At 51.0% G+C, this 14024-nt stretch overlaps 1 protein-coding gene across 3 annotated transcripts in view; it reads left to right on the top strand.

The window, feature by feature from the left end:
- Positions 1-2187: 2187 nt before the first annotated feature.
- Positions 2188-14024, top strand: part of UNC13A (unc-13 homolog A) — a 62909-nt gene continuing 51072 nt past the window's right edge. For all 3 annotated transcript variants that reach the window (XM_059389383.1, XM_059389382.1, XM_059389381.1), the window contains exons 1-3: positions 2188-2359; positions 11561-11590; positions 12218-12317. In XM_059389383.1, coding sequence (XP_059245366.1) covers positions 2338-2359; positions 11561-11590; positions 12218-12317 — 152 coding nt within the window. In that variant the 5' untranslated portion in view covers positions 2188-2337. The remainder of the gene's footprint in view (positions 2360-11560; positions 11591-12217; positions 12318-14024) is intronic.

The raw sequence follows: 14024 nt of genomic DNA, 5'->3' as shown, positions 1-14024 counted from the left end.
CCTTGGGGTCATGACCCGAGCCGAAGGCAGAGGCTTTAACCCACTGAGCCACCCAGGCGCCCCACCTTTTTTTATTCATTTTTTTTAAAAAATGTAACTATTGGAGCATCTGGATGGTTCAGTTGATTGGGTGTCCTACTTGTGATTTCAGCTCAGGTCATGATCTTAGGGTTGTGAGATCGAGCCCTATGTCGCTGGGCTCCCTGCTCCCTGGGGAATCTACTTGAGATTCTCTTTCTCCCTCTGCCCCTCTCCCCCTCACATGTGTGTGCTCTCTCTCTAAAATAAATAAATAAAATATTTTTAAAAGCGGGTAAAAAAACTTGAACCATTTCATCCTAAGAAGTAACCAATAATCACATGAAAAGTTCCCCCTCATGAGCAGTAAGAAAGCAAATCAAACCGAAATGAGGCTCCAGTTCTCCCCCTTCAGTTTGGCATGATTCAAAAACTGGGAGTTGTCCAAGTGTTGATCAGGGTGTGGAGCAACTGAATGCTTATATGGCGTGAGTGTGATAAAAATAGTTGGAGGCATGTCAAAAAACAATCTGATGTTATCTCGTGCAGCTGAGCATGTGGGTGTCCTACAATCCAGCCATCTTACCATGTGCGCCAGCCTACATTTCCGAGAATGACTATAAAAGTTTGTGGTTTTTTTTTTTTTAACTCAAAGTGGAAGCAATCTTAAGGTCCACCAACTGGAAAGTAGATAAATAATCAAAGGTATAGTAAACCAAGAGGATACTATAGAGCTGTGAAAAATGCATCTATTTGAGCACACGCAGAAATGTAGGTGAATATCAGAATATCAGAATCATGTTGAGCAAACAAGTTAGTAAAATATGTGATCATTTTATTCTAGTTACATAAAGTCCCCAAACACACAAAATGAAAGCGTGTATTGTTTGTTGATAAATATGTGGTAAAACTGGAAAGAAAAGTAGGGAGATGAAAAAGAAAATTTAGGTAGTTCTTCTTTCTGAGGGGAGGGATGTTGAGGTAGGGGAGAGGCCCATGGGGTCTTCCACTGTGGTGGTAATGGTCTTTATTCAAGCCTATCATTGCTGCCTTTTATTCCTTACCTAGGGCTGATCAGTATGTAATAAAAATTGGAAAAGCAATGAGAGTTACAACAATGGGTAATAATATACATTACTATTCCAAGTTCTTTCAGTTGTTAACTTACATAACATCTGCAACTCTGTGAGGCAAGACCTGTTATTGTTCCCATTCTACAGATTGGGAAAATGAAGCATAGAGTAGTTACATGACTTGCCCAAGATCATGCTTGAGATCAGAACCAGAGTTGGGTTTTAAGCACAGACCTCACTTGCGACTAACTCCATGTACATTCTGTGTTTATGAAATTCCTTCATGTGCACTGGGGGTAGGGGATTCTGTGGAGCTCAGCTTCTTGTGCTGTTCTAGACACTGGAGGTGCAAAGTGAACAGGTTTGTAGGAACCTGACGCACAGGGAACTGCCCAGCTAGGTAAGTGGGGAGCCCTGGAGAGCAGAGATGTGTTGGAGTGAGGGCTGAGTCAGGGGAAGAGTTGGTGGCTGAGGAATTTCAGAGGGTAGGGTCCGCGTGGGGAAGTCAGGGAAGTCTTCCTGGAAGAAGGGATGTTCAAACAGGGTATTGATGGATGAATAGGAGTTTGCCAGTTACACAAGGGAGTGAAGGATGAGATCCAGTCTGAACGTGTGCAAAAATCCACAGGCTGAGTGGCTTAAAGAGTGAAACAGATACTCAGAAGGAGACCTAGACAGGGAGTGGCAAAGACACAGACTGGACAGAGAGAGGCTCAGAGGGAGACAGATGACCAAAAGAGACAAGGAGACAAAAAGAGGAACAGAGAGACACAGGGAGAGAAAGAGATAGAGAAACAGGCAATGAGAGACACAGACATAGAGACAGCAGAATAGAGGGAAAGCGGAGAGACAGCAAAGAACTCAAGAGAGAGCCAGAGAACCCACAGAGCGATTCCACGGGAGATGAAAACACGCAGAACCATTAGGGAACCTGAGTGGGACTGCTCTCTGTCCCTCTGGTAGGGAAGCCCTGGGGGCGGGGAACCCTCACCCGGCTCCGGCCCTTTAAAGCTCCCCCAAGCCTGCAGCGCCCCCGCCCCATCAGGCGTCCCTGGGCTCCGCCCGCCAGCCCCACATCAGCACCACGTCAGGAGCTGTCCGCACCCCCGGTGCTGAACCAAGATGGCCGGCGGCACAGGCCGGGCCCCGGCGTGAGCTGAGCGCGGGCTGCAGCCCCGGCCATGCCCTAGCCCAGTGGCCGCTAAGCTCTACCTAACAGAGCCGGCCCGCCGGCGACCTCGGAGACATGTCTCTACTTTGCGTTGGAGGTAGGAGGCAAGGCTGCGGGGCTGGGGACCCGTCTGGACACGGACGGGGCTCGGGGTCCGTGTGGATGCGGCTGGATTTCGGACGGGGTGACTCGAGTACACGCGGCTGGACTTTTGAGAGGGGAGCCAGCCCTTGTAGACACATCAGGGCGCCTGAGGGGGTGATCCGTGCAGATGTAGCTGCGTTCTCAGGGGGTCCTGGTGGCCACTGCTGGGGGTCGTACGGACGTGGCTGAATGCGGAGGCCCTTGTGGACGCCAGCAGGGACCTGGGGCTCTATCTGACTCCCTAATCTGGACAGGGGTATCTGTGTAGACCAGGTCATTAGGTGTGGAAGGGGCTGGGCTGGGTAGTTCGAATGAATCATGTAAGGTACTTGGAAGGAGTCCTGTGCAGTGAACTGGCTGTGGGTCCTCAGGAACGTGAACTAGCCTCAGAATTCGAAAAGGAGTGCAGAGAGAGGGGTCTCCAAGACCTGAGCATGTAAGATTTGGGTAAGGGGGTTTAACTATCAAGACAACGGTGAGCTCTAGGAATCTCCCTCCCAGCCTTGGGTGTAAAGAGTCCTGGGAAGGGGCTGGGGAACACCCTTCCCTACGTCCTAGGAGGGTTGTGACTAGGGTCTGGGGGCGCTTTTCGCTTTAACTCTTTGGACTCCCGAGTTGGGGCTGGGGGAATCGCCTGAGGGCCTCCCCACTCCCCACCCCCTCCAGCACTCCGAAATGCAAAACGTGTAACGGGCCTTCTCCATAGGGAGCCGACCCCTCGAGGGTGCAGTGCAGGTCTGCACCCCTCCCAGCATCCTCACCTCACCCACTTTGCGCCGAAGCGAGGTAGGGAGAGGTGGGGTGGAGCTATTTTGGGGCCCGAACGCCATCTGCACCGAGGCCCACGCCCAGGCCCACGCTCTGCGTTGGGTTTGGGGTGGGGGAGAGAGACACAGGAGAGACATGATCGTTGCCCCGGACTTCTGGGGTGGGGGCAGACCCAGCCTGTCAGGACTCGTGTGTCCTGAGCATTCTTGCTAAGAACTCGGGCTCTGGGAGACCTTGGGCGGCGGTGGTTATGACGAACAGGGGCTCAAGTCTTATAGAGGTCTCAACCTTGAGTTTCAAGGACTGGGGTCCACCCCCCTCACTCACACCTACTCCCTCCAAGAAGGCTGAGGTCAGGGAAGAAATGTGTTGGCCAGGCCTGAGATGTCAGTCTTCGAGAGACCTTAGGCAGCAGGGATTGTGCTGTATATGTGAGAGAGAAAGAGACAGACAGCTGAACACCGGCTTCCGCCTGGACCCCAGTGAACAGGCCCAGATCTGGGAACCGCCCCCGCCGCCCCTCCTCCTCCTCCCCTCCCCCTCTGTCGCTCCATTCACAAACCCTGCCCCGCCCGCTCCCTGCCGCGCGGCGACTTCCAGAGTGCTGTCCCGCGGGGCTGGGCAGGCGTGGATGCGGGTGTTCTTAAAGGGGCAGGGACCTGCTTTCTCGGAGCTCTTCCCCAACTGTATCTGATGGTGACAGAAAGGCCCATAGATAAAAAGCCAACTACCCCCTGACCTAAGGAGTTAAGGGAGTGGGAAGGTGCAGAGGATCCCCTGGAACTGCCAGGGGCTAGGCCTAAAGGAAGTCAAAGGTGAATGTCCAAAACCCCTATTGGCCTCTTCCCCTCCTCTAAGTTGCCTAAAAGTGGGGGCCAGGAGGTGGGGGGCAGCATCTGGTACTGGAGGAGGGGGTCAATGTGAGTGTTCCTGGCTGATTCTCTTCTCTGCTCCTCCCACCCCCACCCTACCCTGCCACACATCCTCCAAGTTGGGTTCCGTGAGAAGGTTTGCCTAGTTGTGTGTGTGTGTGTGTGTGTGTGGCGAGGGGGGGTGGTGGGGGGGGGGGGGCGGGAATCTCACCATTAACTCTGACGCAAACTGGAGGCTGGACTGCGGAGGTGGTGTGAGGCGGGGAGCAGTAAGAAGGGTGAGGCTTCCAGAAACAGAGGCCTGGGGGAAGAATTATGTTGGATGATTCTGTGGAACTTACAGGAAGGGAATCACCAGCAGAGTGAAGGGGTGTTGGTGGGAGGGGCAGGGCTATGTATGGGTGGGGTGGGAAGTAAAGCCCTGAGATGTATGGTGGGTGGAATAACACTGAGAGAGAAAGGGAGAGGCAGAGGGGGAGACCAGGATAAATGGAGACAGGGTGAAATACTGGGGGGAGTGATGCCCAGAGTGGGGAGGCCAGGGGGATGAAGGGTTGAATGGGAGGGGAGAGGGGGGAAGGGGAGCAGTGGAGCTGGGCTGGGAGGGCTTTCCCTGGGTCTGAGTTCATCCTTGGAGATGAGGAAATTCCTATATCTCCAACCAGAGGTCCACTCATGTTTGCCCACACCTGTACACACATGCATTGAAACGCTCATACACAGACAGTCTGTGTCGACAGTAATGCCCAGGATCCATCAAAGCTCCATGAAGACCACATGCCTGTGAATGCACACTTATGGACACATGTGCACATTCATGTGTGTGTGTGTGAACACACACATGTACATGGGACACAGCCACTCTGCCACATAGACATGGCCCCTGAAATAAAGGCAAGTGTGTCCACATGCATGTACACAGACATGTGTCTATCTGAACATGCTTGATGCACGGTCACAATATCCATGTCACATAAAGATCCACTCATACCCTGACATACAGGCACATACCTAGGTATACCTGTTAGGACCCCAATCTCAAGAAACACACATGTGTACACATAAGCACATGCCAAGGCTACATGTGTACACGCATGAAGACACTTGCCTGGACATTCAAAGCAGCCCCTTCCAGCAGGTGAATGCTGGTGAGTACACAAAAGTAAACAAATACACATTCCATATTGTATATTCCATATACAACTGTATAACACACACATCCATACACACACAATATATGTTTCTAATTGACATTATCACCTGTAAGTCCTCATATACCTAAACTCACACATACTAGCATGTCCCACATACAGTCACACTGTACTCCCTGACACATATGTACAGATCATCACTTGCATTCAGATGGTACAAGTAAGCACATGTCCTTCCATGCACATATGTACATATATACACACCTGCCTGCCCTGGTAACACTAACAGATACACATGCAAACATACACACATGCCAACTCTTACATACATACCTGAAAGCAGGACATAGGACAACACCTAATATAAGTCTTGCCTCTGCCCCCTCTCATTTCTTTATCTTTGTGGAGTCCCAATGTTCCCCTCCCCCCCACAATCCACTTGCTAGGGCTTGGTAGAGTCCTGAGGCTGCAAATGCCAAGTACCACCTGCTTCCTTCATGAATTTATTCATTTATTTAATCAGCAAGCATTAGCTGAGCACTTACTCTATGCCAGGCACTGTTCCTGGAGACCCAGCACTATTCTGGCCTCATGCTGGTGGAGTCAGAGTGGGAGGAACAGGGAAGGGCTGAGGGAGCCACGGAAGGTGGTATCCTGGGCTCTCTTCCTTGCAGAAGCCTGTCTTTACCTGCAGCCTCCGCCCCCCAACATCCATTTGCCTGGGTTTCCGAAGATGAGGGGGAGCTAAGCAGAAGGGAAATGGTGCTCTAGGTGGAGGGAACAGCACATTCAAAATCATGGTCATGAGTATTCAGGTCTAGAGCTTCTTATGTACCTTACAACATTTTGCCAGGCCACTCAATGTTTTCAAAGGCTCCATAAATATTTCATGAATAAATATTGCATACAATTAGCAAATTCATAAACTAATAATATCAACAACAAGCCCCATTTATCTGGCTTTCTACAAGTATGGTGTTGAAGACTTTTTGCCCACTGCTTTCTCTAATCCTCACAGAAACCCACTTTACAGATGAGGCAAACCAAGCCTCAGGGAGGTTCAACAACTTGCTTAGTGCCACAGAGCCAGAAATGTAGCTGTCTGAGTCCACAGCCTACTGGGGTTTGGGAGTGAAAGTTGAGCCTCTTCTTGGAGGAAGGGAAGCCAAATCCCTTTCATGGGATGAGAATCTGTCCTGGGATCACCTTCTTCCTTCAACCACTCAATAAAGAGATGTTTCATTTCTCCCTGATTCATTGTGGGTCTTCCTCTGCTCCTCTCCCAGGAAGTCTCCATAAACCCCTCTGCTCCTGGCTACCTTGTTTCTGATACCATGTAGCTGGGGGAGTTTGTATCTGGGTCTTTGCTCTCACTGTACTCATAAGATACTCTCCAGGGTTGGCTCTGATTCATCTTCAGGAGTGCAATCTTAGCCCCTTCCCTAACTTGTACCTCACTTTTTTCCCACATACAATGGGGTTCCTCTGTGAGGTGCCAATCAGGACATCCCTAGTCCACCAGGCCTGGGTTCAAATCCCTAAAACCACCACTTCCTGGCAAGCCCTTTATCCTCCTCATTCCTCAGTGTGCCCATCTGTAGAATGGACACATGAATAGTACCCACTGCCTAGGTTTGCTAGAACTCCGGTGATATGAGACACGCAGAGCCTTTGGCACAATGCCTCATCTGTGGAAAGGGTCTGTAAGTGTGAGCCGATGACAGGAAAAATCGATGATGGTGTTTTTATTAATGGGGACTAAAAGCTTTCCGTGGGTGTAGGACATTTCCTGAGAGCTCACTGCGTTCTCAGGCCTGAGGAGGGCTCAGTAGTATACAGGATGTAAAAAGACGTCCAAGTTCATTGGAGGTAATTGGGCAGGGACAGGGATTCAGCACCGTGGACAGAGCAGGAATAGCGCCCTCCACACCATGGACAGCGCCCGCCTGTGCCGATGGGGCTGATCCTAGGACAGGGCTGCTGGAGGAGGAAATTCTGTCATTACTTCATTGAACACAATTTAATGAGCACCTACTATATGTCAGGCTTAGTTCTAAGTGGCATCCCCTGGCAAAAATACAGACAGAAATCCCTGCTAAGGTTCTTGGTGTGTTTATGTTTCACACCGAAGTCTTCTGTCGGGCTCCGGCTTATTTCTGTCAATGGAGGGTGAAAGCCCTCTCTCCCAGTTGAAAGCCAGTGGGGCCAGTGTCCTTACCACAAGGCTCATGTAGGCCATCAACATCACATATAAAACCACCAAACATCTTAAAATAGATTTCTGAATTCTGAATTCTTTCCTCCCTCTTTCTCCATCTTGTAGTGTCTTCTGACACCCAGTAAGCATGTCCCAAAGAGGGGATTTCAGGCACTTCCCTTGATGGTTGGCATCTACTCTTCACCTGCCCCCACTCCAAGCCTGGAAGGTCATGGAGGAGGTGCCCAAAGACTGCAATTTGTCTCAATTAGAATCCAGGTTCATCTGGACCCGCTCACTTAGAACCCCACCAAATAATACAGATAGTAATGATATTGGTAACGGTAATTATAAAAATATTGGTTATGACAGTATAATAAGCCCAATTCTAATAATGATGAAAAAGAAAGGGGAGCAGGAAGAGAAGGGATATGGGAGGAAGAGGAAGGGGGAGAAGGCCCTACTTCGCTCCATTTTCCAGATGCAGAAACAGAGTCCCAGAGCCTGGCAGAACCTATGGGAGTCTCCAGCCTGAGCCCCAGCTCCCACTGCCACTGATTCTGCCCTGGCCAGCATCTGCCTATGTAATCACATTAATCAGTCAGGGCTGATGGGGCCCCCAAGGGCCATGCAGGCTGCTGACAGTGGTGAGGAAGTGTCTCCCGCTGGCCTGTCAGAGGGGAGGGCAGTGGGCACCTCCTCCACCCGCCACTCCCAGCTGTCACATCGCCCACGCCCTCTGTGCCCACTTTATAAATAGCCTTGTGCGTGTGACCAGGAGCCGGCAGGAGAGGGGTGGTGCTTCCGCCCCGGTGACCCCGATACTGCAGCTCGGCTCCAGCTCGAGTTCCAGCAGCGCCAGTAAGCAGGGGGAAAGTGGCAGGGCAGAGATGTGATGCCTGTGGTGGTGAAGGCGACAGTGACTCGGACCATTTACTGCCTGGAAAGACGGAAGGAGATGGACTTGGTCCCTTTTCAGAGCCCCACCAGCCCCTGCCTGAGTCCCCTCCTCCTCTGAGCCCCACCTCTGATGACATTTGCTCCTCTGCCTTCCTGCGTCCCCTCCCCCACCAAGACCTTCCTCCAGCTCTGGAGCTTTCTTCCTTAGTCCTCTCTCCTGCACCCCCTGCCCCAAACCCCATATCCCCTCTGAATGCTCCTCTCCACTCTGAGCCCCTTTCTTGATTCCTAATTTCTTTCTGAGTTTTCCCCTCCTCCCTCTGAGTTCCTAGTGATGAACACATATTGAGGTCTTCATTCTGGACTCACTGAAGGAGCCTGGGAGCCGGAGCCTGGCCTCAGGTAGAGCACCCCCCAATATCACCCCACTGCCGGTGGGCCCCAACTGAGCTCACTACCCTCTGGCCCACTGAAGCTTAAGGAGGAGGAAAGTGGGTAATCTGAGGGAGTGGGGGACGAAAGAGACAGAGACAGATGGAGAAGGAAAGGAAGAGAAACAGAACCAAGAGGAGGGAAACAGAGACATTCCATCCCCCACCAGGAAGAGAGGATGGAGGACAGACCTTAGATGATCAGCCTCCTCTCTGAGCCCTGCCCCTGGTCTGTAAAAAAAGGATACAGAGCAGGAGCTGCAGGCCCGGGCCCAGGCCAGGCCTGGCTAGACAACAATCAGCCCCTCATCTCTCCCTCCAACCCTTCCATTCCAACTCTGCCTCTTCTTTTTGCTGGCCCTCCCTGGTGGACGTCTGTGTGTCCCTCTTTTTCTGTGTCTCTGAGTCTCTGTCTCTGACTCTCATGACTTGTTGTCTAACCCCTCCTCTCTGCTTCTCTTTCTTTCCCCATGTTGATCCCTCCATGTGTGCGTGCCTTTCTCAGCCTGTCTGTGTCTCTTTCACCATTCTTCTTCCCTGCCCTGCCCCTGCCTCTGCATCATCCCCACTCCCAGCTCCACAGTCGCCAGGTCTGCAAGCAGGAGCTCCCCTAGAAGGGAGGTCTGTAGCTCCTGCTAGGTATATTCCTAAGTGTCCCTGAGCTTCGCTCAGCCCCAGGGGTGAGAGGCAGGAAGTTGAGCTCCCTATAGGCTGAGTGAGGCTGAGGGTATGAGAGGGGGCCAGTGGGACAGAAGCTGAGCATATCTTCAGGAGAGGGGCCTTTACATGTGAAGTTATGTGCCTTGAATGAGGAGGTAAGAAAGACAGCACACGATGACTAATTTAGGGGTGTGGGAGAAAGGGAGACAGAGACACAAAGATAAAAAAAAAAAAAAAAAAAAACAGAGAGAAGGCCAGATCTAGAAAAACAGAAAGAGAGAGACGGAGAGAGAGATGGAGGTGGAGAGAGGGGGATTCACTTTCCCAGGTTCACACAGCACTGTAAGCTGAACCTGGATCCACCTGACTCCGTGCTGAAATGGTGCTCATTGCTCCCAATGTCCAGTCAAGGGCTTTGTCTGCACTCTAACCTCCCAAACCCAAACCCAGGTGTGATAAGTACAATGCACAACCCATTTGCATTTAAAGTTTCGGTTTTCTTGGAGGGCTGGCATTGGCATAGGAAGATAATCATTCTCTCTCTTGCTCTGCAACTCTAGGGAGCTCACTTAGTACTTCTGAGCTACAATTCCCCCCCCCGCCCCCCCGCCCACCAGACACGTACTCCGTCTGTCTACAACAGGAACAAACAGTATTTATGGCAAGTGTTTAGAACTACTCCACGTCCCTCACCCTTGATGGCAATTCTCTCTTCTCTGGTTTCATTCGGGTGCTTTTGCAAGACAGAAACTCAAGTGATGAGGACAGAGATATGAACCCAAGATGGGAGACCATGGCATTTTCCCAGAAAAGGGCTGAACTTGACTCTCAAAAGAAAAGAAAAAATAGAAACACAATTTTGTTTCTAGGAATTTATCCTTCAACTTACTGCACATACTCTTCAAGATGCACTGAGAAACAGAAAGTTTCTATAGAGGGTGTAGCATGCTGCCATTTATGTAGAAAATAAAATAATGTACACACGCACACAATCGCCGAATCAGAGACTGTCTCTCTCTAGCACTACAAGAACCTAGTAACACGGATTGCACCAGATGGGATCGTGAGGACTGGGGTAGAAAAGAGCCTTATTCTCATTGTATGCCATGGATTTTGTAAAATGTGCCTGTACTGCCTACACAATCAAAAATGTTCATTGAAAAGGAGAAAAGCAGAACTGTAGAAAGCAGGGGGAAAGAGCTCAGTTTGGGAGCTGGTTTTGAGTGGAGACAGAGTGAATGGTAGAGAAGGATGCTGGGGGCAACTGCAGGGTACGAGAGATGTTGAAAGTAAGTTTAATATCCTGTGAGAAAAGCCAGTAAAGAGTGGAATTGCTTCAAGTCACTGTGAGTTGATGCGAAACGTAAAGAGACTAGACCACATGGGACCCTGATGTATATTTGGGTTTCACCTTTCATAAACAACTTGGGCTGGACAAGCTATGTGGGCACTCTGGAGCCAACTCTCTGGACACTTCTGTTCCATCTTGCCCAGTCCCCTTTAAATATTAGACCTCAAACCCCTGGAGCATTTGGTAGGACAGACTGAGCTGGATAATTGGAGAAGTCTCACTAGCCTGACAAGTGGAGGGGGTCATTGGAGATTGTCTTTCTCCTCTCTCTATCCCTCTCTCCTTCCCCAACTGTTCTTTCTCTGCTGCAATCCTGGAGGGCTTCCTGTGGGAGGCCCCTCTTATTCTCTGCTCAGCTCCTTCTTTTGAATCCTGTTCAATTGTGGGTAAAGGCACAGCTGGAGGTGGGGGAGCTTTGCATGGGTTTGATGGGGAGGGATGAGGGACAGGAATTACGCCCAGGATCCAAATTTCCTTCAACCCCTAGGTCTGCCTGTACTCATCCGTCTGATGGCTTCTTTCTCTCCCTCTCATCCCTGCCTCCCTCCTCTCCTTCCTGTTTCTCTTTGTCTCCTTGTCTCTTTGTCTCTGTCTCTGATCTCATCTCTTGATCTTGCTTTTGTTTCTGTCTTCTGTTTGGTCTCTTGATCTGTCTCTTTTGCTGTCTATCTTTGCCCTTCCTCTTTGGCTCGCTCTTTCTGTGTCTCTCTCCTCTCTGTCTCTCTTGTTACATTTCTATTTTGGTGTGTCTCTCTGTGTCTCTGTCTCTCTCTTCTCCCTACTCTCTACCCATCTCCCTTCCCTTTCTTTGTCTCTCTCCACAGTCAAAAAAGCCAAGTTTGATGGTGCTCAAGGTAAGTGGCCTCTATTCCTGCCCTGTCCTGTGTTGTCTGTCCGTGTCTTGGAGAGATAGCGGAGGGGGTCTGAGCCAGTGATAGGGGTCTTGGGCTGCATGTCTGCTGAGCATCACAGAGTGTCAGACTTGGCCTGCAATCCCGAAGTCGCCCCAGCCATCTCCTGGAGAATCCAAAGGAGGTGGTGTTCACCTTGAGTCAGGGGCCCTTCCCAGGACCCTAAGAGACAGGGTGGGGATACTTAGATCTGTCTACAGGTGGGAAAAGTGAGGCTCAGAGAAGTGAAGTGAGTTTCCTACTACCAATTTTGTTCTACTATCTGGGGCCTCAGTCTTCCCAGCTAAAACCCCAAAGCTATTGTACCCAGTAATTTCTAAGCAGCAAGATTAGGCATCCCAAAATTCCACATGTCCCTCACCAAGACCCTTCCCTGGGCTCTGCGGGACTGGCGGGGAGGGACTCTGGGGTTTAAGCACAGAAACAGCTCAGTCTATTTCACCTCGTTATTGGACTGAGGCCCCAAATACACGGAGACCCTGGAGGATCACAGCAGGGTCATCTAGAGCTCAAGAATGGGCACAGGGGGTCCCCGAACCCCTGTGTTGACCTCCACTCTCACCACCACAGAGAAATTCAACACGTACGTGACCCTGAAGGTGCAGAATGTCAAGAGCACGACCATCGCTGTGCGGGGCAGCCAACCCAGCTGGGAGCAGGATTTCATGTTGTGAGTCTGCAGTGACCGGGCTAGCATGGCCTGGCCCCTCGCTGGTCCCACAGAGCAGAGCCGGACACTTGCATGTCGTCTGGGACTCCACTCCCTCCTCCCTCAGCCCCATGTCCAGCCATTAGCATTGCCTCCAAAGCCCTTCCTAAATCCAGTTGCTTCCCTTTATCTCCATGGCCACCAGCCAAGTCCCTGCTGCCCGCCGGCCTCCGCCCCTGGCCTCCTGCTGCTGCCCGCCTCCTGCCTCCCAGCAATCTGTTCTCCTCCAGGCAGCCAGGGGGATATTTTTAAAACTGCAAATCACATCCTGTCACTCTCTAAACTTGCCGGTGGCTCATGGCTTGTGAACCTCAGAACAAAACCCATACTCCTATCCACAACACCCTCTTTCCAGGTCTGCCCCCTCTGACCTGCCAGTACCTCCCTCCATCACTCCTGGCTCACCTGCCCCAGCCACCTCCACCTCTGGACCATTCCCCCGACATGTCCAGCTTTTTCCCATCCAGGACCTTTTCGCTTGCTCTTCTCTCCTTCCCCCTCCCTCCAGCAGGGTCCTTCTCGACCTTCGAATCTCCACTGAGTCACCTCCTTAGGGAAGCCCTCCTTGACCACCATCCTCAAGCTGCCATTGGAGAGTAATTTCAGGCCTAGCCACCAAATATCACTTTAGTCATTTGTCTGATTTCTCGACACATTTCTGGTTCCTGGTTCCGGACTGTGAGCCCTAGGAGGGTGGGTCCCAGTTGGTCTCTGTCTCCACTGTGAGTCCCACCCCCATGCCAAGGACAAGGCATGGCACACAGCAGGTGGCTCAATAAGTATTTGCCTAACAACTGAAAGAACTCAAGACCTGGACCCTCCCCTCAACCTGGAGCCACTCAGGGCCTCATATTACTTCCCATCTTCTCTGATGATCACCAACAACATATTTTATGTCCTCTTCTAAGACTTTGATTAAATCTGTTTTCCCCACAGCCCTGGGAGGGAGAGTGCTAATCTGATCCTCATTTTACAGAAGAGGAAACAGAGGACCAGAAAGGCCCAACCACTTGCTCAGTGTCACACAGCCTGCAGAGCTGAGATTTGGACCCACACAGCCCTCAAATTCCTGAGCAGTGCTTGGCTGGGGACGAGCAGCGGTGGAGGCCATAAGAGAACTCAGAGTCAGGATCTTGAAACAGAGGAATTTGGGGAAAGAGGGGAGGAGCTGGCCCTACAATTCTAGGGAAGAGGTGAAGGGAAGAGACAGTGTAGTCCCCAACTCCCTGAAAGCTTGTTATTGAATGACCAGGTCACAGCTATATGCCAGGAGAACATTCATTAAGATAAATCTTTGGTAAATTGGTAAATCCAGTGAGCTAGATATTCACCAAGGATTTCCCCCAAATCTGTGTATTTCAGGGTGAGTCCTGCAAGGAAAGTGCCTAGAGATGGTATCATTCATGTTCTCATGGGTGTCCCCCTATGATTGAATAGAGATGACCCTGGGAAGGATGGAGACATCCTGAATACCCTCATCGTGGAGTAATAGGGAGCCACAGAGGGTGTCTGAGCCTCTTCCTCACTTAGCAAGTACTCTCGGGGTCTGAGGGCTCAAGGAATGGCCAAGGGAATTGGCGATACAAGAGATGTGTGATGTATTTCCCCACTCCTTCCTTCCCAACTTGTAATCCTGGTTCTGCTGTGATACCCTGAGCATGTAACTTA

Source organism: Mustela nigripes, chromosome 2 (assembly GCF_022355385.1).
Source record: "Mustela nigripes isolate SB6536 chromosome 2, MUSNIG.SB6536, whole genome shotgun sequence".
Taxonomy (NCBI): Eukaryota; Metazoa; Chordata; class Mammalia; order Carnivora; family Mustelidae; genus Mustela; species Mustela nigripes.
Note: the sequence above shows the minus strand (reverse complement) of the source record. Positions and strands in the feature narration are given on the sequence as shown.